General features: G+C 41.7%; 1 protein-coding gene across 2 annotated transcripts in view; it reads left to right on the plus strand.

Moving 5' to 3' along the window:
• Window positions 1–25,026, plus strand: part of ints9 (integrator complex subunit 9) — a 98,011-nt gene that overhangs the window by 35,097 nt on the left and 37,888 nt on the right. For both annotated transcript variants that reach the window (XM_069930785.1, XM_069930786.1), the window contains exons 7-8: window positions 13,339–13,459; window positions 22,647–22,781. In XM_069930785.1, the coding sequence (XP_069786886.1) occupies window positions 13,339–13,459; window positions 22,647–22,781 (256 nt within the window). The remainder of the gene's footprint in view (window positions 1–13,338; window positions 13,460–22,646; window positions 22,782–25,026) is intronic.

The raw sequence follows: 25,026 nt of genomic DNA on the forward strand, positions 1-25,026 counted from the left end.
GATCAGCGTGTACAGAGCCGTTGTCATACCCACGCTCCTGTTCGGCTCCGAATCATGGATCCTCTACCGGCATCACCTGCGGCTCCTAGAAAGCTTCCATCAGCGCTGTCTCCGCTCCATCCTCAACATTCATTGAAGTGACTTCATCACCAACATTGAAGTACTCAAGCTGGCAGAGTCCGCAAGCATCAAATCCACGCTGCTGAAGACCCAACTGCGCTGGGTGGGTCACGTCTCCAGAATGGAGGACCATCGCCTTCCCAAGATCGTGTTATATGGCGAGCTCTCCACTGGCCACCGAGACAGAGGTGCACCAAAGAAGAGGTACAGGGACTGTTTAAAGAAATCTCTTGGTGCCTGCCACATTGACCACTGCCAGTGGGCTGATATCGCCTCCAACCGTGCATCTTGGCGCCTCACAGTTCGGTGGGAAGCAACCTCCTTTGAAGAAGACCGCAGAGCCCATCTCATTGACAAAAGACAAAGGAGGAAAAACCCAACACCCAACCCCAACCAACCAATTTTCTCTTCCAACCGTGCCTGCCTGTCCTGCATCGGACCTGTCAGTCACCAAGGAGACTGCAGCAGACCTGGACATACCCTTCCATAAATCTTCGTCCGCGAAGCCAAGCCAAAGAAAGACACTTGGAATTAGAAGGGGTCTAAGTTAAGTTAATAGTAATAAGTTAAAAGTTTGATCCATTTTCATGATTAAAGATAATTAAAAGCAACTTTTGTTTTTTTTTTAATTTTTTATTTTTCACACCATAAACCACATTGACCATGATACATACATTTTCCTTTTCAAATATATACAGTGCCATTTTCTCCCCCCCCCTCCTCCCATCCCACCCTCCCTACCTGCCCCCCCATCCATTTAAAGTACAAAATCTAAGATACATTAAACCAGTCAAACAATGTTGTCATTCAATAAAAATAAACAAGAAATTCCACTGAGTCAATTCTTTTCATTTCCTTCTCCTTTCGTTAATTTAGGTAGTGAATGTCCCCGGTAGGTTTTCTCTATTGTGTTTCATGTAAGGCTCCCATATTTGTTCAAATATTTCAATATTATTTCTTAAACTATATGTTATTTTTTCTAATGGAATACATTTATTCACTTCTATATACCATTGTTGTATTTTCAAATTATCTTCCAATTTCCAGGTTGACATAATACATTTTTTTGCTACGGCTAGAGCTATCTTAACAAATCTTTTTTGTGCACCATCCAAATCAATTCCAAATTCTTTGTTTTTTATGTTACTTAGGAGGAAGATCTCTGGATTTTTTGGTATATTGTTTTCTGTAATTTTATTTAATATTTGGTTTAGATCTTCCCAAAACTTTTCTACTTTCTCACATGTCCAGATTGCATGAATTGTTGTTCCCATTTCTTTTTTACATCAAAAGCATCTGTCAGATACTGTTGGGTCCCATTTATTTAACTTTTGAGGTGTAATGTATAGCCTGTGTATCCAGTTATATTGTATCATACGTAACCTCGTATTTATTGTATTTCTCATCGTTCCAGAACATAACTTCTCCCATGTTTCCTTTTTTATCTTTATATTTAAATCTTGTTCCCATTTTTGTTTAGTTTTACCATTTGTTTCCTCATTCTCCTTTTCTTGCAGTTTAATATACATATTTGTTATAAATCTTTTGATTATCATTGTATCTGTAATCACATATTGAAAGTTACTTCCCTCTGGTAAACTCAGACTGGTTCCTAATTTGTCCTTCAAGTAGGATCTCAATTGGTAATATGCCAGCACTTTATCTTGAATTATATTGTATTTATCTTTCATTTGTTCAAAGGATAATAATCTATTTCCTGAAAAACAATTTTCTATTCTTTTGATCCCTTTTTTCTCCCATTCTCTAAAGGAAAGGTTATCTATTGTAAAAGGGAGTAACTGATTTTGCATCATTATTAATTTTGGTAATTGGTAATTTGTTTTATTTCTTTCTACATGAATCTTCTTCCAGATATTGAGCAGATTATGTAATACTGGAGAACTCCTATGTTGTACCAATTTTTCATCCCATTTATATAATATGTGTTCAGGTATCTTTTCCCCTATTTTATCTAATTCTAATCTAGTCCAATCTGGCTTTTCCCTTGTTTGATAAAAATCTGATAGGTATCTTAATTGTGCGGCTCTATAATAATTTTTAAAGTTTGGCAGTTGTAAGCCTCCTTGTTTATACCATTCTGTTAATTTATCTAGTGCTATCCTCGGTTTCCCCCCTTTCCATAAAAATTTCCTTATTATTTTCTTTAACTCCTTGAAGAATTTCTCCATCAAGTGTATTGGCAATGCCTGAAATAGGTATTGTATCCTTGGGAAAATGTTCATTTTAATACAGTTTATCCTTCCTATTAGTGTTAGTGGTAAATCTTTCCAATGCTCTAAATTGTCCTGTAATTTTTTCATTAGTGGATAATAATTGAGTTTATATAGATGGCCGAGATTTTTATTTATTTGTATACCTAAGTATCTTATTGCTTGCATTTGCCATCTGAATGGTGATTCCTTCTTAAATTTTGAGAAATCCGCATTATTCATTGGCATTGCTTCACTTTTATTTACGTTGATCTTGTAACCCGACACTTCTCCATATTCCTTCAATTTCTTATATAATTCTTTTATTGATAGTTCTGGTTCTGTTAAGTATACTATAACATCATCCGCAAATAAACTGATTTTATATTCCTTGTCTTTTATTTTTATCCCTTTTATATTATTTTCTGTTCTTATCAATTCTGCTAGTGGTTCTATAGCTAACGCGAACAATAAGGATGATAGTGGGCATCCCTGCTGCGTTGACCTGCTTAAGTTAAATTGCTTTGATATATATCCATTTACTGTCACTTTCGCCAATGGCCCCTTATATAATGCTTTAATCCAATTAATATACTTCTCTGGTAAACTGAATTTTTGCAATACTTTGAATAAATAATTCCATTCTACTCTGTCAAAGACCTTCTCTGCGTCTAAAGCAACTGCTACTTTTGGCGCTTTACTCCCTTCTACTGCATGAATTAAGTTAATAAATTTACAAATATTGTCTGCTGTGCGTCTTTTTTTAATAAATCCAGTTTGGTCTATTTACCATTTTAGGTACATACTCTGCTAATCTGTTTGCTAATAGTTTAGCTATTATCTTATAATCTGTGTTAAGTAATGATATTGGTCTATATGATGCTGGTGCGAGTGGATCTTTCCCTTGCTTTAGTATTACTGTAATTATTGCTGTTTTACATGAATCTGGTAAGCTTTGTGTTTTATCAATCTGGTTGATTACTTCCAGGAGGGGAGGAATTAATAAATCTTTAAATGTTTTATAGAATTCTATTGGGAATCCATCCTCTCCTGGTGTTTTATTATTTGGTAATTTTTTTATTATCTCTTGTATTTCTACTATTTCAAATGGTTCAGTTAATTTTTTTTGTTCCTCTATTTGTAATGTTGGTAGTTCAATTTTAGTTAAAAATTCATCTATTTTCTCTTCTTTCCCTTCATTTTCAGTTTGGTATAATTGTTCATAGAATTCTCTAAAGTTTTCATTGATCTCCGTTGGATTATATGTGATTTATTTGTCTTTTTTCCTTGATGCCAATACCATTTTCTTAGCTTGTTCTGTCTTAAGCTGCCATGCTAGAATTTTGTGCGTTTTTTCCCCTAGTTCATAATATTTCTGTTTTGTCTTCATTATGTTCTTCTCCACCTTATATGTTTGTAATGTTTCATATTTTATTTTTTTATCCGCCAATTCTCTTCTTTTAGTTGTGTCTTCCTTCATTGCTAATTCTTTTTCTATATTTATTATTTCCCTTTCCAACTGCTCTGTTTCCTGATTATAGTCCTTCTTCATCTTGGTTACTTAACTTATTATTTGCCCTCTAATGAACGCTTTCATTGCATCCCATAGTATAAACTTATCTTTCACTGATTCCGTATTTATTTCAAAATACATTTTAATTTGTCTTTCAATTTATTCTCTAAAATCCTGCCTTTTAAGTAGCATGGAGTTTAATCTCCATCTATACATTCTTGGAGGGATGTCCTCTAACTCTATTGTCAATATCAAGGGTGAATGGTCCGATAATATTCTAGCTTTATATTCTGCTTTTCTTACTCTATCTTGCATACGAGCTGATAACAAAAATAGGTTTATTCTTGAGTATGTTTTATGTCTACCCGAGTAATATGAATATTCCTTTTCATTAGGGTGTTGTTTCTTCCATATATCCAAAAGTTGCATTTCTTGCATCGATTTAATTATAAATTTGGTTACTTTGTTCTTTCTGTTAATTTTTTTCTCAGTTTTGTCCATATTTGAATCCAAATTCAGGTTGAAATCCCCTCCTATTAATATGTTCCCTTGCGTATCTGCTATCTTCAAAAAAATATCTTGCATAAACTTTTGATCTTCTTCGTTAGGTGAATATACATTGAGTAGATTCCAAAACTCCGAATATATCTGACATTTTATCATTACATATCTCTCTGCCTGATCTATTATTTTCTCTTCTATTTTAATTGGCACATTTTTACTAATTAATATAGCTACTCCTCTTGCTTTTGAATTATACGACGCTGCTGTTATATATCCTACCCAATCTCTCTTTAATTTCTTGTGCTCCAATTCAGTTAAATGTGTTTCTTGCACAAATGCTATATCAATTTTTTCTTTTTTCAGTAAATTTAGCAGTTTCTTCCTTTTAATTTGGTTATGTATTCCGTTAATATTTAAAGTCATATAGTTCAGCGTAGCCATTTCATACTTTGTTTATCTTCCCTTTCCGTTTCTCCATCATCACCTTTCCTTCTTATCCATTTCTGATTTCTTGTTTTGAACACTTTATAAGACAACATTTCTAAAACATCAAACATTTTCCTTATTCTCCTATTTAAAACTTCTTTAACCCCATTCTCCCCTCCCCCTCCTGAGTTGCCCTTTATCCCTTGTCGGGCAACCACATCTCCCCTCTCCATTTGGATTTGCGAATTCACTCGCAAACGTCAACTGATTTTGTAGTGACCGTAACTCCTCCCCACCCAGCCCCCCCAGAAAAGATTTCAATTTTCATATGTAACAAAGGTCACTCTTTTAATTCCCTCCTTATTCCCTCCATTCCCTTTCCCTCCCTCATTAATTCTTGTCTATACTCTATATATTTTCCTTTAAATACGGATACATTCATGTATCTCTTTTCTCTCTCTCTTTGGCTTGGCTTCGCGGACGAAGATTTATGGAGGGGGTAAATGTCCACGTCAGCTGCAGGCTCGTTTGTGGCTGACAAGTCCGATGCAGGACAGGCAGACACGGTTGCAGCGGTTGCAGGGGAAAATTGGTTGGTTGGGGTTGGATGTTGGGTTTTTCCTCCTTTGCCTTTTGTCAGTGAGGTGGGCTCTGCGGTCTTCTTCAAAGGAGGTTGCTGCCCGCCAAACTGTGAGGCGCCAAGATGCACGGTTTGAGGCGATATCAGCCCACTGGCGGTGGTCAATGTGGCAGGCACCAAGAGATTTCTTTAGGCAGTCCTTGTACCTTTTCTTTGGTGCACCTCTGTCACGGTGGCCAGTGGAGAGCTCGCCATATAACACGATCTTGGGAAGGCGATGGTCCTCCATTCTGGAGACGTGACCCACCCAGCGCAGCTGGATCTTCAGCAGCATGGACTCGATGCTGTCGACCTCTGCCATCTCGAGTACTTCGATGTTAGGGATGAACGCGCTCCAATGAATGTTGAGGATGGAGCGGAGACAACGCTGGTGGAAGCGTTCTAGGAGCCGTAGGTGATGCCGGTAGAGGACCCATGATTTGGAGCCGAACAGGAGTGTGGGTATGACAACGGCTCTGTATACGCTTATCTTTGTGAGGTTTTTCAGTTGGTTGTTTTTCCAGACTCTTTTGTGTAGTCTTCCAAAGGCGCTATTTGCCTTGGCGAGTCTGTTGTCTATCTCATTGTCGATCCTTGCATCTGATGAAATGGTGCAGCCGAGATAGGTACTGGTTGACCGTTTTGAGTTTTGTGTGCCCGATGGAGATGTTGGGGGGCTGATAGTCATGGTGGGGAGCTGGCTGATGGAGGACCTCAGTTTTCTTCAGGCTGACTTCCAGGCCAAACATTTTGGCAGTTTCCGCAAAACAGGACGTCAAGCGCTGAAGAGCTGGCTCTGAATGGGCAACTAAAGCGGCATCGTCTGCAAAGAGTAGTTCACGGACAAGTTTCTCTTGTATCTTGGTGTGAACTTGCAGGCGCCTCAGATTGAAGAGACTGCCATCCGTGCGGTACCGGATGTAAACAGCGTCTTCATTGTTGAGGTCTTTCATGGCTTGTTTCAGCATCATGCTGAAGAAGATTGAAAAGAGGGTTGGTGCGAGAACACAGCCTTGCTTCACGCCATTGTTAATGGAGAAGGGTTCAGAGAGCTCATTGCTGTATCTGACCCGACCTTGTTGGTTTTCGTGCAGTTGGATAATCATGTTGAGGAACTTTGGGGGGCATCCGATGCGCTCTAGTATTTGCCAAAGCCCTTTCCTACTCACGGTGTCGAAGACTTTGTTGAGGTCAACAAAGGTGATGTAGGGTCCTTTGTTTTGTTCTCTGCACTTTTCTTGGAGCTGTCTGAGGGCAAAGACCATGTCAGTAGTACTTCTGTTTGCGCGAAAGCCGCACTGTGATTCTGGGAGAATATTCTCGGCGACACAAGGTATTATTCTATTTAGGAGAATCCTAGCGAAGATTTTGCCTGTGATTCCCCTGTAGTTTGAGCAGTCTGATTTCTCTCCTTTGTTTTTGTACAGGGTGTTGATGGTGGCATCACGAAGGTCCTGAGGCAGTTTTCCTTGGTCCCAACAAAGCTTGAAAAATTCATGCAGTTTGGCATGCAGAGTTTTGCCGCCAGCCTTCCAGACACTATATTTATACGCACTATATATATACACACATATACCCCTTTACTGGGAGAATATTCTCGGCGACACTAGGTATTATTCTATTTAGTAGAATCCTAGCGAAGATTTTGCCTGCAATGGAGAGCAACGTGATTCCCCTGTAGTTTGAGCAGTCTGATTTCTCGCCTTTGTTTTTGTACAGGGTGATGATGGTGGCATCACGAAGATCCTGAGGCAGTTTACCTTGGTCCCAACAAAGCTTGAAAAACTCATGCAGTTTGGCATGCAGAGTTTTGCCGCCAGCCTTCCAGACTTCTGGGGGGATTCCATCCATACCTGCTGCTTTGCCACGAGAATGTTCTCCCAGAATCACAGTGCGGCTTTCGCGCAAACAGAGGAACCACTGACATGGTCTTTGCCCTCAGACAGCTCCAAGAAAAGTGCAGAGAACAAAACAAAGGACTCTACATCACCTTTGTTGACCTCACCAAAGCCTTCGACACCGTGAGCAGGAAAGGGCTCTGGCAAATACTAGAGCGCATCGGATGTCCCCCAAAGTTCCTCAACATGATTATCCAACTGCACGAAAACCAACAAGGTCGGGTCAGATACAGCAATGAGCTCTCTGAACCCTTCTCCATTAACAATTGCGTGAAGCAAGGCTGTGTTCTCGCACAAACCATCTTTTCAATCTTCTTCAGCATGATGCTGAACCAAGCCATGAAAGACCCCAACAATGAAGACGCTGTTTACATCCGGTACCGCACGGATGGCAGTCTCTTCAATCTGAGGCGCCTGCAAGCTCACACCAAGACACAAGAGAAACTTGTCCGTGAACTACTCTTTGCAGACGATGCCGCTTTAGTTGCCCATTCAGAGCCAGCTCTTCAGCGCTTGACGTCCTGCTTTGCGGAAACTGCCAAAATGTTTGGCCTGGAAGTCAGCCTGAAGAAAACTGAGGTCCTCCATCAGCCAGCTCCCCACCATGACTACCAGCCCCCCCACATCTCCATCGGGCACACAAAACTCAAAACGGTCAACCAGTTTACCTATCTCGGCTGCACCATTTCATCAGATGCAAGGATCGACAATGAGATAGACAACAGACTCGCCAAGGCAAATAGCGCCTTTGGAAGACTACACAAAAGAGTCTGGAAAAACAACCAACTGAAAAACCTCACAAAGATAAGCGTATACAGAGCCGTTGTCATACCCACACTCCTGTTCGGCTCCGAATCATGGGTCCTCTACCGGCACCACCTACGGCTCCTAGAACGCTTCCACCAGCGTTGTCTCCGCTCCATCCTCAACATCCATTGGAGCGCTTACACCCCTAACGTCGAAGTACTCGAGATGGCAGAGGTCGACAGCATCGAGTCCACGCTGCTGAAGATCCAGCTGCGCTGGATGGGTCACGTCTCCAGAATGGAGGACCATCGCCTTCCCAAGATCGTGTTATATGGCGAGCTCTCCACTGGCCACCGTGACAGAGGTGCACCAAAGAAAAGGTACAAGGACTGCCTAAAGAAATCTCTTGGTGCCTGCCACATTGACCACCGCCAGTGGGCTGATAACGCCTCAAACCGTGCATCTTGGCGCCTCACAGTTTGGCGGGCAGCAACCTCCTTTGAAGAAGACCGCAGAGCCCACCTCACTGACAAAAGGCAAAGGAGGAAAAACCCAACACCCAACCCCAACCAACCAATTTTCCCTTGCAACCGCTGCAATCGTGTCTGCCTGTCCCGCATCGGACTTGTCAGCCACAAACGAGCCTGCAGCTGACGTGGACTTTTTACCCCCTCCATAAATCTTCGTCCGCGAAGCCAAGCCAAAGATACCCCTTTACACACATACATATAGTTCGTGGTCATTTTTACTCTCATTACATGTCTTCATCTCTCTGCTTGTTTTATAGTTGTTCTGCAAATTTCCTTGCTTCCTCTGGATCCGTGAATAGTCTGTTTTGTTGCCATGGAATAACTGTTTTAAGTACCGCTGGGTACTTCAACATAAATTTATATCCTTTTTTCCATAAGATCGTTTTTGCTGTATTGAACTCCTTCCTCTTCTTCAGGAGTTCAAAACTTATGTCTGGATCGAAAAAAAAATTTTGACCTTTATATTCCAGTGGCTTTTTGTCTTCTCTTACTTTCTTCATTGCTTTCTCCAATATATTTTCTCTTGTTGTATTTCTTAAGAATTTTACTAAAATAGATCTTGGTTTTTGCTGCGGTTGTGGTTTCGGGGCTAAAGTTCTATGTGCCCTCTCTATTTCCATTTCTTCCTGTAATTCTGGTCTTCCTAGGACCCTGGGGATCCAATCTTTTATAAATTCTCTCATATTCTTGCCTTCTTCATCTTCCTTAAGGCCCACTATCTTTATATTATTTCTTCTATTATAGTTTTCCATTATATCTATCTTCTGAGCTAACAGCTCATGTGCCTCTTTAACTTTTTTATTAGATTCTTCTAATTTCTCTTTTAATTCCTCTACTTCCATTTCTACAATTATTTCTCGTTCTTCCATATTTTCCACTCTTTTTCCTATCTCTGATATGGTCATTTCTATTTTATTCATTTTTTCTTCTGCATTCTTAATTCTTCTTTTTATCTCATTAAATTCTTGTAATTGCCATTCTTTCACTGATTCCATATATTCTTTAAAAAAAGATACATCCATTGTCTTGCCTTTCTCTTCTTCTTCCACTTCTTTCTGTTCTTCTTCTTCCTCTGGATTGACCATCTGTTGTTTCCTTGTTTTCTTTTTACCCTCTTCTTTCTTCTTGTCGTTATTGTCTGTGTTCTGCACCTGTTGCTGTGCTGCAGGTGTCTCTCTCAGCTGTGGAGATCGACTCCGCAGCTGATCCCCCCTCCCGTCAGTGTTTTTTTTCATGCGCATCGTGCATGTGCGACTCCTCGCGCATGTGCGGTTGCGCACTTTTACTCGGCGCGGGCTGTAGGCGGTGGAGAGGCCGGCGCGGGCTGTAGGGGGTGGAGAGGCCGGCGCGGGCTGTAGGGGGCGGAGAAGCCGGCGCGGGCTGTAGGGGATGGAGAGGCCGGCGCGGGCTGTAGGGGACGGAGAGGCCGGCGCGGGCTGTAGGGGACGGAGAGGCCGACATGGGCTGTAGGGGGTGGAGAGGCCGGCGCAGGCTGTAGGGGGTGGAGAGGCCAGCGCGGGCTGCAGTGGTTCGGGTGGCCAGCGTGGGCTGCAGCGGTTGGCGCCGGCTGCCCGACCTCTTCAGCCCACACTGGCCTCCCCACAGTGTGGGGACTGATATCAAGAGCAGTGTGGGGAGGTCCCCGCGCTGACAGCCCTGCCGGCTGCCTCTGCCCCGATGTTCCGTGCCGGGGGGCAGGGGCAGCTGGGAGGGAAGCTGTCAGGCACTGTCAGCTGACTGTCATCCCCTTAGCAGCCGCTTTCAGGCAACTGCATTCAGATGGCTGGGGGGACCACTGTGCTGCAACGATTATCCCTCTCGGAGGAGGGTTACAAAATTCGCCTCGCAGGCGGCTCCTGCACATTCAAGTGGCCTCCTGACAGCCACATATTGCCATAATATGCCGATATACAAGCGGGGAATTTGGCTTCCTGAAAGTGCCTTCTGAAAGCAAGAGAACTGGTTTCTGCAACACGGCAAGCTGGGAGCTTGTTTAAAACCCTTGTGGTTCGTACAAAAGGAAATAGCTGGCTAGAGTGTTTCACCTGAAATAAGGGAAACAAACAGGAACCCTGTGGTGATCTGCAGAAGAAGAGGTTATCATTTGGAAAACCCTAATTGGACAAATTTCTTTGGCAAGACACTGAAGTAACTGATGGAAGTAAATCAATTTGTGTGTGTCCAATGAGCAACAAATCTCTCTCTGAAAACTGACGAAAACCTTCCTGAGCGGTAACTATTTAACTGTTTCCACCAGAGCCTGGTGAAATTCATAAATATTAAATTCTGTGCACTGTATAAGAATTACCTAATACCTTGGAGTAACTTGGAGGAGTGAGGTGAGATTGGACTGTGAATCAAAGAACTTTTCTGAACTTACACACACATTACATACACGTGTGCTTAGAATTAGAAGGGGGTTAAGTTAATAGCAATAAGTTAAAGTTTGATTCTGTTTTTATGTTTAAAGATTATTAAAATAAACTTTTATTTAAGTAACCATTTGTCTCGGTGAATTTCTATTGCTGCTGGGTTTTGGGGTTCTCTGGGCCCATAACAGAAGGAGTTCTGAGAGATGGGATATATATTGAACTGATTAAGGACAGTCAGCATGGGTTTGTGTGTGGTAGGTCGTGTTTAATGAATCTTGTAAAGTTTTTCAAGGAGGTTACCAAGAAGGTAGATGAAGGAAAGACTGTGGATGTTGTCTACATGAACTGTAGTAAAGCTTTTGACAAGGTCCTACATGGGAGGTTAGTTCAGAAGGTTAAGACACCGGGTATCCTCCTATCCATGGAGAGGTTATAATCTGGATTTGAAATTGGCTTTGATGGAGAAAATAGAGGGTGGTAGTGAATGGTTGCTTCAAAGACTGGAGGCCTGTGACTAGTGGTATGCCTCAAGGATCGGTACTGGGACCATTGTTGTTTGTCATCTACATCAATGATCTGGATGATAATGTGGTAAATTAGATCAGCAAGTTTGCTGATAACACAAGATAAGGAGGCGTGACAGCGAGGAAGATTTTCAAAGCTTGCAGAATATTCTGGACCAACTGGGAGAATGGGCCAAAAAATGGTAGATGGAGTTTAATGCAGACAAGTGTGAGGTGATGCATTTTGGAAGGACAAACCAAAGTAGAACATGCACAGTAAATGATGAGTATAGGAGTTTGGATGTTATGGTGAGGTTGTTTAAGTCATTGGTGAGGCCAAATTTGGAGTTTTGTGTGCAGTTCTGGTCCCTAACTACACAGGAAGGATATCAATAAGATTGAAAGAGGGCAGAGCAGATTTACTGGGATGTTGCCGGGACTTCAGGAATTGAGTTACAGGGAAAGGTTAAACAGGTTAGGATTTTATTCCTTGGACCAAAGAAGAATGAGGGGAGATTTGATGGAGGTTTACAAGTTTGAGAAGTAGAGACAGTGGATGCAAGTACACTTTTTCCACTTAGATTGGGGGAGATAAATATGAGGAGGTAATAGTTTTAAGATGAAAAGGGAAAGGTTGAGGGGGAACATTAGGGAAGAGTGGAGTGAGTGTGGAATGAGCTGCCATCTGATGTGGTGAATACGGGCTTGACTTTAAGCTTTAAGAATAAATTGGATAATTACATGAATGGGAGAGGTCTGGAGGATTATGGAATGGGAGCAGGTCAATGGGACAAGTGGAATAATGGTTGGCACCGAATAGAAAGGCAGAATGGCCTGTTTTCTGTGCTGTAGCGTTCTATGGTTCAAAGTCTATTTATGTTTTTCGGCATTTTGGAAGACTGATTTGACATTAAAAAATAGTCTGTGATGGAGCAAATGCTCCTATTAGATTTGGAGAAAAGGTGCTACACATTGCTGGGGATTAGGGGAGAAAAGGAATTCTCCAGTTACCAAGTCCATTGTGGGATGATCGATCTTTGTGCAGTGACTTGGTTGGATATTTAATTTCTTTACATTTCTTTCCGCACTTTGTATTATAAAAATACTTTTCATTCTGGTTTTCCACAAGTTTGGTTTGATTTTTCAGTACACATTGTATGTATACAAGATGTATTTCGATATGAAATGTTATTGATTAGAATAGCATTGAAAATTACAGGTTGTGCCTGAACCAGAGCAATCCTCCAATTGTCTTTTTGGGATCTCTGTTTCCAGACTTCCAATCACAGACACAAATCTCCAGACTCGAGGACAGCTTTTTTTCTATCATTGTTCAACTTCTAAATGGACCTTTCATTGGTAAAAGATGATGCCTTTGCCCTGTTTTAACTGTATTTTTTTTCCATACTCTGCACTTTGTCTTTGTAACACTGTACCATGTACTCATTGACTTACACTTTTGTGTTACTATTGCCCTAGCTGGGTCGCACATGAAACACATTCCAATAAACAATTCAATTCAAATCAATTTAATTCATGTCATCCTTCAATCTTGGGAGGAAGTACTTTCAGTGCACATTCACAGAGCCAGTGTATCATTCTCGAGCCAAATAGCTTTTAACTCTGCACTGAGGATTCTATGTTCATCTATTTGGATTTAGCCGTAACAGATGTAATTGCTCTGAACACTATTGTGTCTCCCGCACTGCTTCTATTTGACCCACATCAGCCTTTTTCCTTTTATTTTCATGCATTCCTCTAGTTTCTTCTTCAATACATCCACAATTCTCAGTGACTACGCTTGGTACACTCCACATTCTCACTAGTCCCAGTGTAATGAAACTGCTAAATTCTCTTTTGCTATTTCTCACTGAGTTATCCTGTTCTTGCTTCCAGGCACTTGCCTGCTCCTCTAAATGATGCTGTGGAGGTTTTGACCTGGAAACGTTGTTATACAATCCCAGAAGTTAACCTGGCCCTCAGTAAGGTTCAGCTCGTAGGATATTCTCAGAAAATAGTAAGTACCTGATTATCATTAAATTATCCTCTTGGTCAAGCGAAATAAAAAGACAAAATTGTTTTGTAAACCTTGCAACAATTTAAATAAAAAGCTTGAATTAACGCTTTGGGAAAAACCCATCTCTGTTTTTGTGCCTTGCTTTGTGATCTCAAATGTTTAACAATTAATAAAGCTGCCAAGGTGAGCAATTGTGCCATTGAGATCACTTTACCCAGTTCAGATAGTATACAAGATTTATTTTTATCAATAAGATGTTGACAGAATTGGGAGAGAGACATGAGAAATTTACTGCACAGAACTGTACTAAATAGTGACATTAAATTTGGTAAAATGTTATTGTGAAAGAAAAGCTTGATTCAAAGTCATGACAAGTTTTAAGTTTCTTCCTAACACAAGGTATCAAGCACTGCATTCAGATGTACATGCCCCTGATCATTTTTTATGCATGAGTTGATCTTTTGCATTGCATATTAATAAACCAAATCTAATCCTCAAAACAAAATGGATTATTTTACATTCAGGTAGCGTTGCTTTTGCAGAATGTGGCCAGCATTTAATTGCTTGACTGTAATTGCTCTTGAGAAAGTGGTGGTGAGCTGCCTTCTTGAACCGCTGTTTGTCAGGTGTGGGTATACCCAGAAGGAATGGTGACATATTTCAAAGTCAGAATGGTGTGTACCTCAGAGGACAACTTCCAGGTGGTGGTGATCCCATGCTTTTCTCATTGTTGTTCCTCTAACGGGTGGAGGTTGTGAGTCTTGGTGAGTTGCTGCAGTGCATCTTGCCAATGGTACAACTGCTGATACAAGACCATAAGACATAGGAGCAGAAATAGGCAATTCAGCCCATCGAGGCTGCCCCAGCATTTATTCAGGAACTGATCCATTTCCCCACTCAGCCCCACTACCCAGTCTTCTCCCCATAACCTTTGATGCCCTGGCTAATCAAGAACATGAATCTCTGGCTTAAATACATCCAGCAACCTAGTTTCCACAGCCGCCTGTTGCAACAAGTACGACAGACACACGAGCCTCTGACTAAAGAAAGTTTTCTGCTCTGTTTTAAATTGACGCCCTTTTATCCTGAAATTGTGTCCTCTTGTCCTAGAATCCCTAACCATGGGAATTATCCTTTCTACATCTACTCTGTCTTGGCCTTTCAAGATGCCTCTGTGGAGATCCTCGCCCCCACAAATCCTTCTGTCCTCAAACGAGTAAAGTCCAAGAGGTGACAAATGTTCCTCAAATGCTACTCCTTTCATTCCTGGTATCATTCTTGTAAATCTGAACCCTCTCCAACACCAGGACGTCTTTTCTCAAATAAGGTGCCCAAAACAGGACTCCAAGTGAGGTCTCACCAGTACCTTAAAGAGTCTCAACACTACATTCCTGCTCTTGTAGGCTATCCCTCTAGAAATGAATGCTCCATTGCATTCACCTTCTTCACCACCAACTCAACCTGGAGGTTAACCTTTAGGGGATCCTGCACGAGAACTCCCAAGACCCTTTGCTCCTCGGAATTTTGAATTTTATCCCCATCTAAATAATTGTTTGCTATCAATTTCTGTCCACTTTTCAACATTGTATTTCATCTGCCACCTCCTAATTAGTCCAAGAACTGTCAAATGCTCTTTTCATGATAACCCTTTCATTTCTGGAACCATCCTAGTGAACCTCCTGTGAGTGCTCTCCAACATCAGCACATCTTTTCTTAAATGAGGAACCAAATACTACTCGCAATATTCCAAGAGGGGTCTCGCCAGTGCCTTATAAGGCCTCAACATCACATCCCTGCTCTTGTATGTATTCCTCTTGATATGAATGGCAGCATTGCAGTTGTCTTCTTTTATAGGCATACAGCGCGGTAACAGGCCATTTCAGCCCACAAGTCCAGGCTGCCTAATTTACACCCAATTTACCTACACCCCGATACGTTTTTGAAGGGTGGGAGGCAACTGAAACTCCTAGGGAAAACAGGGGCAACGTACAAACTCCTTACAGATAGCGCAGGATTCAAACCCATGTCCCAATAGTTGGTGGTGTAAAGGCATTGCACTAACCGCTATGTCAGCCATGCCACTCCTTCGCCACTGTCTCAATAGATCTGAAATATACCTTTGGGCTATTGTGCGAGAGGATGCCCCCCCCCCCTCCTCCCCCCAGGTCCCTTTGCATCTAAGTATTTTCCATTTACTCCCAATTTTAAAAGAAAGTCTGTTCATTTATTTTTTTTCCCACCGAAGTGCATGGCAATACATTTTCTGACATTATATTTTATTTGTCACTTCTCTGCCCATTCTTCTAATCTGTCAAAGTCCTTCTGCAGCCTTTGTGCTTCCTCTGCACTGCCTGCTCCTCCACCTGCCTTAGTCTTTTTAATTTCTATTTATTTATTTATTTATTTCGCTTTCACAATCAAATTATTACATAGCACAAGAATAATGCTTAACAGAGCTCTGGTTCAGTCGTTAGTTCACAGGTCACCTGTTCGGTGAGCTATTCCCCAAGACTGACTCTGACCGTCCAGTCCCTTCTGTTTATATAGATCAACATTGTTACATTGAACAAAAGTTGGCTTTCTTTGATAGGCTCCTTGCCTAAGATTTATATCAAGCAATTTCCTGCTCTGCAATGATCTATGGTGTAGACCTCCTATCTTAATCCCCAAGGCCAGAACATTCTGTTGTTTTAATCAACACCTTCCATGTACCCTTATGACTCCTCATTCCTATGCAAGTGGTTTATTTATTTTATTTGTCTCTGACATTCTCAGTCATGGTACTCTTATCACTTATCCTTGCAATACACTTATCTTCCTGTCCCTGGCCTGTTTCAGAATAAATCACTGTCCCTCTAGTTCCTCCAACCTCATCCTGTCTAACTTCTCCTATCTGCTATCCTGTTACTCCCATGTGTGTTTTTGATGTCTTCTCTCCGGTCTTGTGCTTTACAATGAGCAGTGTAACCTTGGGGATGAAAGTATTCTCTCTCTTTGTATTTGGAGGCAGCAAATTCTACACATACTATAATCAGCCAACTTTTCTACACACTGTGGCTGTTCCTTAATTGCATTAATATTTCCCTTAAACAGTCTAATTGAAGTAAATAGTAAATTGTTACATAGTAATGGATTAATGAATCCATAATGAATAGTACATAGGCATATTTTCCAGGATTACTTAACCCCGTGGTTCCAACACTGGGAACTTTGGTGACGTTGGAAAGTTTCGATGTCGGTGGTGGGGGGTAAAAATCGGCGGGGCAGCAGGTGCCAAATCCATTGCATCCACCTGCCTTTGTGACGTTCGTCCAATTTTCCAGTTCATTGTATTTGTGTGGGACTATCCCTTTAAGACAAGATTTAAACAAACTTTGCAGGTTTTGGGAAGTGCCTGTGAAAAGGGCTGCAGGCTTCAGACAGTGAAGGGGAGAAGCCCTGAAGCAGAGACCATGTGACCAGCTTACTGAAAAGGCAGTGACACTTTGGTTCAAGAGGCTATTTTAAAAAGGCAGCAAAACAGAAATATCTCTTCGGCCTTCTTTTGTGGGATTGAAAAACCCAATTGGCCTCATTGTGTAGTTATCGACAGAATTAGATTTCCTCATTTTACTTACTGAGGGATGAGAAACCACTTTTTCTGACCCCCAAAAAAGGTTTTAAAAGTTGCAGAAGAAATACTGCACTCTACTCGACTGACCCAATAAAAGGGTTCTAAATTTGCAGACGAAATACTGCACTCTACTCGACTGACCCAATAAAAGGGTTCTAAATTTGCAGACGAAATACTGCACTCTACTCGACTGACCCAATAAAAGGGTTCTAAATTTGCAGACGAAATACTGCACTCTACTCGACTGACCCAATAAAAGGGTTCTAAATTTGCAGACGAAATACTGCACTCTACTCGACTGACCCAATAAAAGGGTTCTAAATTTGCAGACGAAATACTGCACTCTACTCGACTGACCCAATAAAAGGGTTCTAAATTTGCAGACGAAATACTGCACTCTACTCGACTGACCCAATAAAAGGGTTCTAAATTTGCAGACGAAATACTGCACTCTACTCGACTGACCCAATAAAAGGGTTCTAAATTTGCAGACGAAATACTGCACTCTACTCGACTGACCCAATAAAAGGGTTCTAAATTTGCAGACGAAATACTGCACTCTACTCGACTGACCCAATAAATGGGGTTCTAAATTTGCAGACGAAATACTGCACTCTACTCGACTGACCCAATAAAAGGGTTCTAAATTTGCAGACGAAATACTGTACTCTACTTGACTGACCTGCAAAAAGAGTTCTAACTGCAGAAAAAGGACATTTCTCTGAAGCATCTGAAATAAGGGTTTTCGTGAGTTAATCAACCTTCAGTCACCCTGGTACCTCACCCACTTCATGAACTGCTCCTTCCATCTAAGTGCGTGCCTCAACCATTTAAGGCCTGCGTGTCGCATCAATTTCAATCCCATGTATCGTCAACAAATTTCTGAACTTTGAACTTAGAATTGCCTTTCAAGAATTGAGCCTTGAGGTGTAGTGGTTTGGGGTATTCCACACATATTTATATATTCACACATAATTACAGTTTAAGTTAGATAATTGTATATAAATTTAGTTAAGCTTAGATATGTTAGTTAAATTAGATTGTGTTATATAATTGTTTATTTGTAGCCAACTGCTACAAAGAAACATACTCTCGTCAAAGGTTAAGCTCTGAGATTTATTGAGGCTGGAAAGGCTTCTTTTATATAGTTGCAGTTCCTGCGGCTGAACATCAGCTGCATGAATAACAATAGCGGGCGGGAACATTCTTGCATGTGAATACCCTTAGTCCCCACCCTGTTATTGATCTGTTAGCTGGGCAGCTTGGCCACCGCCATTTTAGGGCTGCTGGTCTTGTTCTGCTCCAGCTTTCAACCGCGCCGGTTCGCCGTGTTAGGGGACATGTTACAGTGTGTTATACTGCTGTTTACTACCGCGTGCGCCGCGCGATGTACTGGCTTGATCTCCGTGGTGGCAGGCAGCCACAGATTAATATTACTCTAAATGTACAACATGAAAAGAAGCATGCCCAACACTGACCCCTGTGGAACACCACTAGCCAATCAGAATATTGTCATTTTATTCCAACTCTTCTTCCTGCCAATCATTCATTGTTCTAACCATTGTTTTACCGTAGGCTCTTGTTCAGTAGCCTCATTTGCGGCACCTTGTCAAATGCCTTCTAAAAATCCAAATGCACAACATCCACTGTTTCTCCCTTATCCAGCCTGCTTGTCACTTCCTCAAAGAATTCCAATAGCTTGTAGGTGTTGAGCGGGCCATGTGTTAGCAGGGGAGTTACTCGCTAGCTTCTGACCTGCTATTGCAGCCATACTGCATATGGCTACTCTAGTTCAGTTTCTGGTCAGTGGTAACCCTCAGGATATTGATAGTGGGGAGATTCTGTGATGGTGTGGAGCTCTGTCCTCTTCTCGTTTCAGACCTACGGAATAACTTCAGACCCGATTAACTTCAAACCATGCACCCTTTATTCACAAGCTTGCATGGCTCAATGATATACAGAATCTTCTCATCAAGCTTTGATATCTATAACCAAGTAAGCCCCGAACAAGGTCTGATGTCAGGTACACTTGCATATTTTGGCCAGACTCCCATTGATTAGGGGTTCGCAGTAACCTCAAGCTGCAGGCATGTCCTATATCGGTCTTGAACACCTAATTGGTCTTGATCAGCCCAGCAGGCCATAATCAGGACGGCTCCAGCAATATCTCTGGAGCCATTGTACTCATAATTCATGTCTGTTATGCACATAATGTTCGTGAAGCAGTTTTACAAGTACTTTCAGTCAGTTCCTCTGTAGCTATTCCTCGACTCAACACATCAATTGCAATTATTAGGCACATAGGACGTTCCAGGCTGAGAACGAGTCTAAGCACATCCCATTCCTTCCTGCTCTTCTACAGTTCCTTAATGTGTATTGAAACTCAGGTGGTGAGTTTGGATTTTTCTCTTGTTGAATCTCATCATTGCTCAGCACTTGTGGTGTGAATGTTGCTTGCCACCTATCAGCCCAGGCCTGGATATTTTCCAGGTCTTGCTGCATTTGGATATAGACTGCTTCATTTTCTGAGGGATCAGGAATGTTGCTAAACATCGTACAATTATCAGTGAACATCCTACTTCTGACTTGGAAGGAAGGTCATTGATGAACCAGCTGCAGATGGTTGGAGAGAGCGTTTTAAATCAGTCGATATTTTAAACTTGTACGCATTCTGTCTTTGGCTCCTATTGCATTATACATTATGATAGCCTTGAAATGGAACTGCATATAAATTTTTCGGGCTGCAATTACACCATTCCAGTTTTGAGTAAAAAAAAATCAATAGATATGGGTTGTCATAACTTTTTTTTCTGCAGCAGACTGAATTACTTTTCACCTGGATATAGGTTACATCTAGAAATAGTTCTGTTCAGAATTGGAATGAACCAAGGGTCACAGTTTAAGGATAAGGGGGAAGTTTTTTAGGACTGTTGGTGGATCTGTGGAATTCTTTGCCACAGGAAGTAGCTGAGGCCGTTCCTTGTCAATATTTAAGAGTAGGTTAGATTTGGCCCTTGTGGCTAAGGGGATTAGGGGATATGGGGAGAAGGCAGGAACCGGGTACAGGTACACAATCCTTTATCCAGTACCGTTGGGGGACAGTGTGTTCCGAATTTCGGAAAGTCCACCCGAATTGTGCTCCCTTCCAGTCGCCTGACAGTCTCCCCCAACCATATTACCATATAACCACTTACAGCACAGTTCGGCCCTACTAGTCCATGCCGTCGCAAATCCCCACCCTCCTAGTCACTCTGACCAGCACCTGGTCCGTACCCCTCTAGTCCCCTCCTATCCATGTAACGATCCAGTCTTTCCTTAAATGTAACCAATGATCCCGCCTCGACCACGTCTGCAGGAAGCTCATTCCACATCCCCACCACCCTCTGCGTAAAGAAATTTCCCCCCATGTTCCCCTTACAATTTTCCCCCTTCAATCTTAAACCATGTCCTCTAGTTTGAATCTCCCCCACTCTTAATTGAAAAAGCCTATCCACATTTACTCTGTCTGTCCCTTTTAAAATCTTAAACACCTCGATCAAGTCCCCTCTCAATCTTCTACGCTCCAGAGAAAAAAGCCCCAGTCTGCACAACCTTTCCCTGGAACTCAGACCCTGAAATCTTGTCAACATTCTCGTGAACCTTCTCTGCACTCTCTCTATTTTGTTTATATCTTTCCTATAATTTGGTGACCAAAACTGTACACAGTACTCCAAATTTGGCCTCACCAATGTCTTGTACAATTTCATCATAACCTCCCTACTCTTGAATTCAATACTCCGACTTATGAAGGCCAACATTCCAAATGCCTTCTTCACCACACCATCTACCTGAGTATCAGCCTGAGGGTACTATTTACCATAACTCCTAAATCCCTTTGTGGCTCTGCACTCCTCAATTGTCTGCCATTCAATGTATATGACCTATTTAAATTTGCCTTTCCAAAATGTAGCACCTCACATTTATCTGTATTAAATTCCATCAGCCATTTCTCAGCCCACACCTCCAGCCTTCCTAAATCACCTTTTAATCTACGGTATTCTACCTCACTGTCCACAACACCACCAATCTTTGTATCATCCGCAAACTTTCTTATCCAATTCTCCATCCCGACATCCAGATCGTTAATATATATAACAAATAATAGTGGACCCAGGACCGAACCCTGAGGAACTCCACTAGTCACCGGCCTCCAATTGGACAAACAATTTTCTACCACTACTCTCTGACACCTCCCATCCAACCACTGCTGAATCCATTTCACTACCTCTTTATTTACACCTAATGCCTCCACCTTTTTTCCTAACCTCCTGTGGGGAACTTTGTCAAAAGCTTTACTAAAGTCCAAATAGACAACATCCACAGCTTTCCCTTCATCAACCTTTTTTGTAACCCCCTCGAAGAACTCAATCAGGTTTGTCAAGCATGATCTACCCCTGACAAAACCATGCTGATTACTCCCTATCAATCCCTTACCTCCAAAAATTTGTAAACAGCATCCCTCAGAACACTTTCCATCAACTTGCCCACCACAGACATCAGACTTACAGGCCTATAATTCCCAGGTTTGCTTTTGGACCCTTTCTTAAACAGAGAAACCACATGCGCCACCCTCCAATCCTTTGGCACCACCCCCATGGCCAGTAACATCCTAAATATCTCTGTTAATGGCCCCACTAACTGTCCACTAGCCTCCCTGAGTATCCTAGGGAATATTTTGTCCGGTCCAGGAGATTTATCCACCTTTATCTTTTTTAACACAGCCATCACTACCTCCTTGGTTATCCTTATATGCCTCATGACCTCCCCACTATTTTTCTTTACTTCAACTGGTTCAACATTTTTTTTCCTAGTGAATACCGAGGCAAAGAAATCATTCAAAATTTCCCCCATTTCCTCAGACTTCTCACTCAGCCTAACCTCACTATCTACAAGGGGTCCAATTTTATCTCTCACAATCTTTTACTTTTAATGTGGTCCCTCGGCCACCCGGCTGCCTCCCCCCAGCGTTGGTCCCCCAACCGCCAGTCCCTCACCCGCCCAACTCGCTCTGCCACCTCTCTCCCCACTTGCCGGATTTTTGAGCTTTCCGGATTTTAAATGTTCGGATAAAGGATCGTGTACCTGTACTGATCAGCCATGAACATATAGAATGGCAGTGTAGACTTGAAGGGCCAAATAGCCTACTCCTGCATCTGTTTTCTATGTTTAAGTCATCTGTGCCTATCAGCTGATCTCAGAGCCAGAAGAGGTGATACAATTAGCTCCAGGATTTGAATTTTAAAAATCACTTTATATCAATTTATTGTTCAATATCTAATGGTATATACTGGAACATACATGCATGTGGATTTGAAATGAGGATACAGTATTGTGAAACTCTTTTGGTAGAATTGCTTGCCAGTGCTCACTATCCTGTCCCTCACCTGCTCCATGGCTTACGGATTTTGTGTGTTGGGAGGGGGGGGGGGGTGGGGGATGTACGCAGAGAATTTTTAATTTTGAAGTGCAATTGATATTTTTAATCTCCCCAGTATACTGTTGGTTAAATACTTCTGTTTTTCTGTGATCTATCAGGAACTCTTTGGTGCAGTACAGATCACTCCACTCAGCTCAGGTTACTGTCTGGGGAGCTCGAATTGGATCATCCAGTCACACTATGAAAAAGTGGCCTATGTCTCAGGGTCCTCTTTACTCACCACTCATCCACAGGTAACTGTTAACAACTAAAGATGAATCTACACTCTTTTAGCACTGTGGTAAGTTTTCCATACTTCTTCAAAGAATGTTATATTTGACAGGTCCCAACCATTCTTGACCTCACCTTAACCATTAATAGCAGAACATCTTCTCAACCAACACCAACTTGCATTTGTGTTGCTTTGTTACCATAAGTGAAATCTCATATTAGTTCACGATTTGCAATTAATCCCAAGCAGAGGAAAACGTTAGAATATTTTAAATTTTTAATTTTTATTTATAATACAGTTGAAGCCATTTCCAGCCATTTAAACCCATGCTGCCCATTTACATCTAAATTAACCTACAGCCCCTGTACATTTTGAAGAGTGGGAGGAAACTGGAGCAGAAACCCATGTAGACATAGAACACTACAGGACAGTATAGGCCTTTTTACCCTTAATGTCGTGCCAATTTATATTCCCTCCAAAAAACACCTGAAATCTTTCCTACCTTAGACAGTCCTCTATTTTTCTTTCATCCATGTGCCTGTCTCAAAGTCTCTTAAATGCCCCTAGTGTTTCAGCTTCCACCTCCACCCCTGGCAAGGCATTTCAGGCAGCCACAATTTTCTGTGTATATTTAAAAAAAGTAACCCCTGATGTCTTCCCTAAACTTTCCTCCCTGCACTTTGTACAGTCACGGAGGGAATGTACAAACTCCTTATAGATAGCGCCGGATTCGAACTATGGTCGCTGGCGCTATAACAGCATCCTACTAACTGCTACACTAACTATTAAAACTATATATATATATATATATATATATACATAAAATATTTTAAAAAGGCATGATGGAGAAAGAGCTGAAGATGCTGACACTTAGGTATGCAGTAAAAAGGCTCAGGTTTGTAAGCAAGCCCATTTATATCATGGTCCTGAGAACCTCTCTCAGGTAGTAAAGACCCACAAATCTGCATTCGGACCAATTAATAAATTAACTGATAACAGGATTGGGTTGTATTTGGAGAAATAAAAGGCTGATAAAGATAAATTGGTGTGAAATAGGTAGTTTTGCCAAAGGGTCCCAATCAGAAATATTGGCTGTCTATTTCTCTCCACGGCTGCCTGACCTGCTGAGACCCCCCAGCTTCTGTTTTCTGGAAATAGCAGAATCTACAATTCCTGTATTTCCAAAGGTAGAAATTGTTAGAAAGGAAAGTATTTTCTTTTGTTAGAAAAGGAAAACAAATAATTTAAATTTAAACTTAGACATTCAGCACGGGAACAGGCCCTTCCGGCCCACCAGCCCGTGCCGCCCAATTACACCCAATTGATCTACACCCCTCTGTATGTGTTGAATGGTGGAGAAAACCCATGTATACATGGGGAGAACCTACAAACTCCTACAGACAGAGCCAGATTTGAACACAGGCCGCTGGTGCTGCAACAGCATAAAACAATGGTACAATGAATTAGAGATTAAAGATAATTGTGAATAAATAAAGTGAAAATGCAATCAGGAACATGACCCTTTTGTCTCTCGGAATATCCTTGGAGTCTGACTAAGATCTGTCAGTCTTTCGGCTCCCATCCCATGCTCAGTCATTAGTATTGTGGTCCATGACTAAACAATAAGACAAACTACTCTTCCCAATAAGATGACAGTCTGAATCATTGAGAGGAATCAATAGCATCTTTAAATAAAATTATAGAATATTTAAATTTAATAATGTCCAAATTAAGCCAAATTTATATCATGTTTTCTCAAATAGTTTTTAAATTTAACATCTGCTTGGATCTGCTGTCAATAATTAGGCCAATGCCCGCTCAGGATTCCTTAAATGGCTCAGAGAATGACCTTTTGCTCCTGTGGAATAATGGCCCAGTAATGGTGGATAAGAGCTCAGTAGAGGAGAGGGTTAAGTACTTCAAATTCCTTGGTGTCAACCTCTTCAAGATTTGTCCTTGAGCCTCCATGTTGATGCAATCACAAAGAAGGCTCACCAGCGGCTATACTTTGTAAGGTGTCTGAGGAGGTGCGGTATGTCACCAAAGACCCTCGTAAACCTCTACAGGTGTACCGTGGAGAGCATTCTGGCTGGTGGCATTACTGCGAGGTATGGAGGCGCCAACTCCAGAGGGTTGTTAACTCGGCCTGCGACATCACAAGCACCAGACCACTACATTGAGGAGATCTACATGAGGCGGTGTCTTAAAAAAGCAACCTCTATCCTCAGAGACCCTCACCACCCAGGCCATGCCCTCTTCACTCTGCT

The sequence above is a fragment of the Narcine bancroftii genome, chromosome 4 (genome assembly GCF_036971445.1).
Source record: "Narcine bancroftii isolate sNarBan1 chromosome 4, sNarBan1.hap1, whole genome shotgun sequence".
Classification (NCBI taxonomy): domain Eukaryota; kingdom Metazoa; phylum Chordata; class Chondrichthyes; order Torpediniformes; family Narcinidae; genus Narcine; species Narcine bancroftii.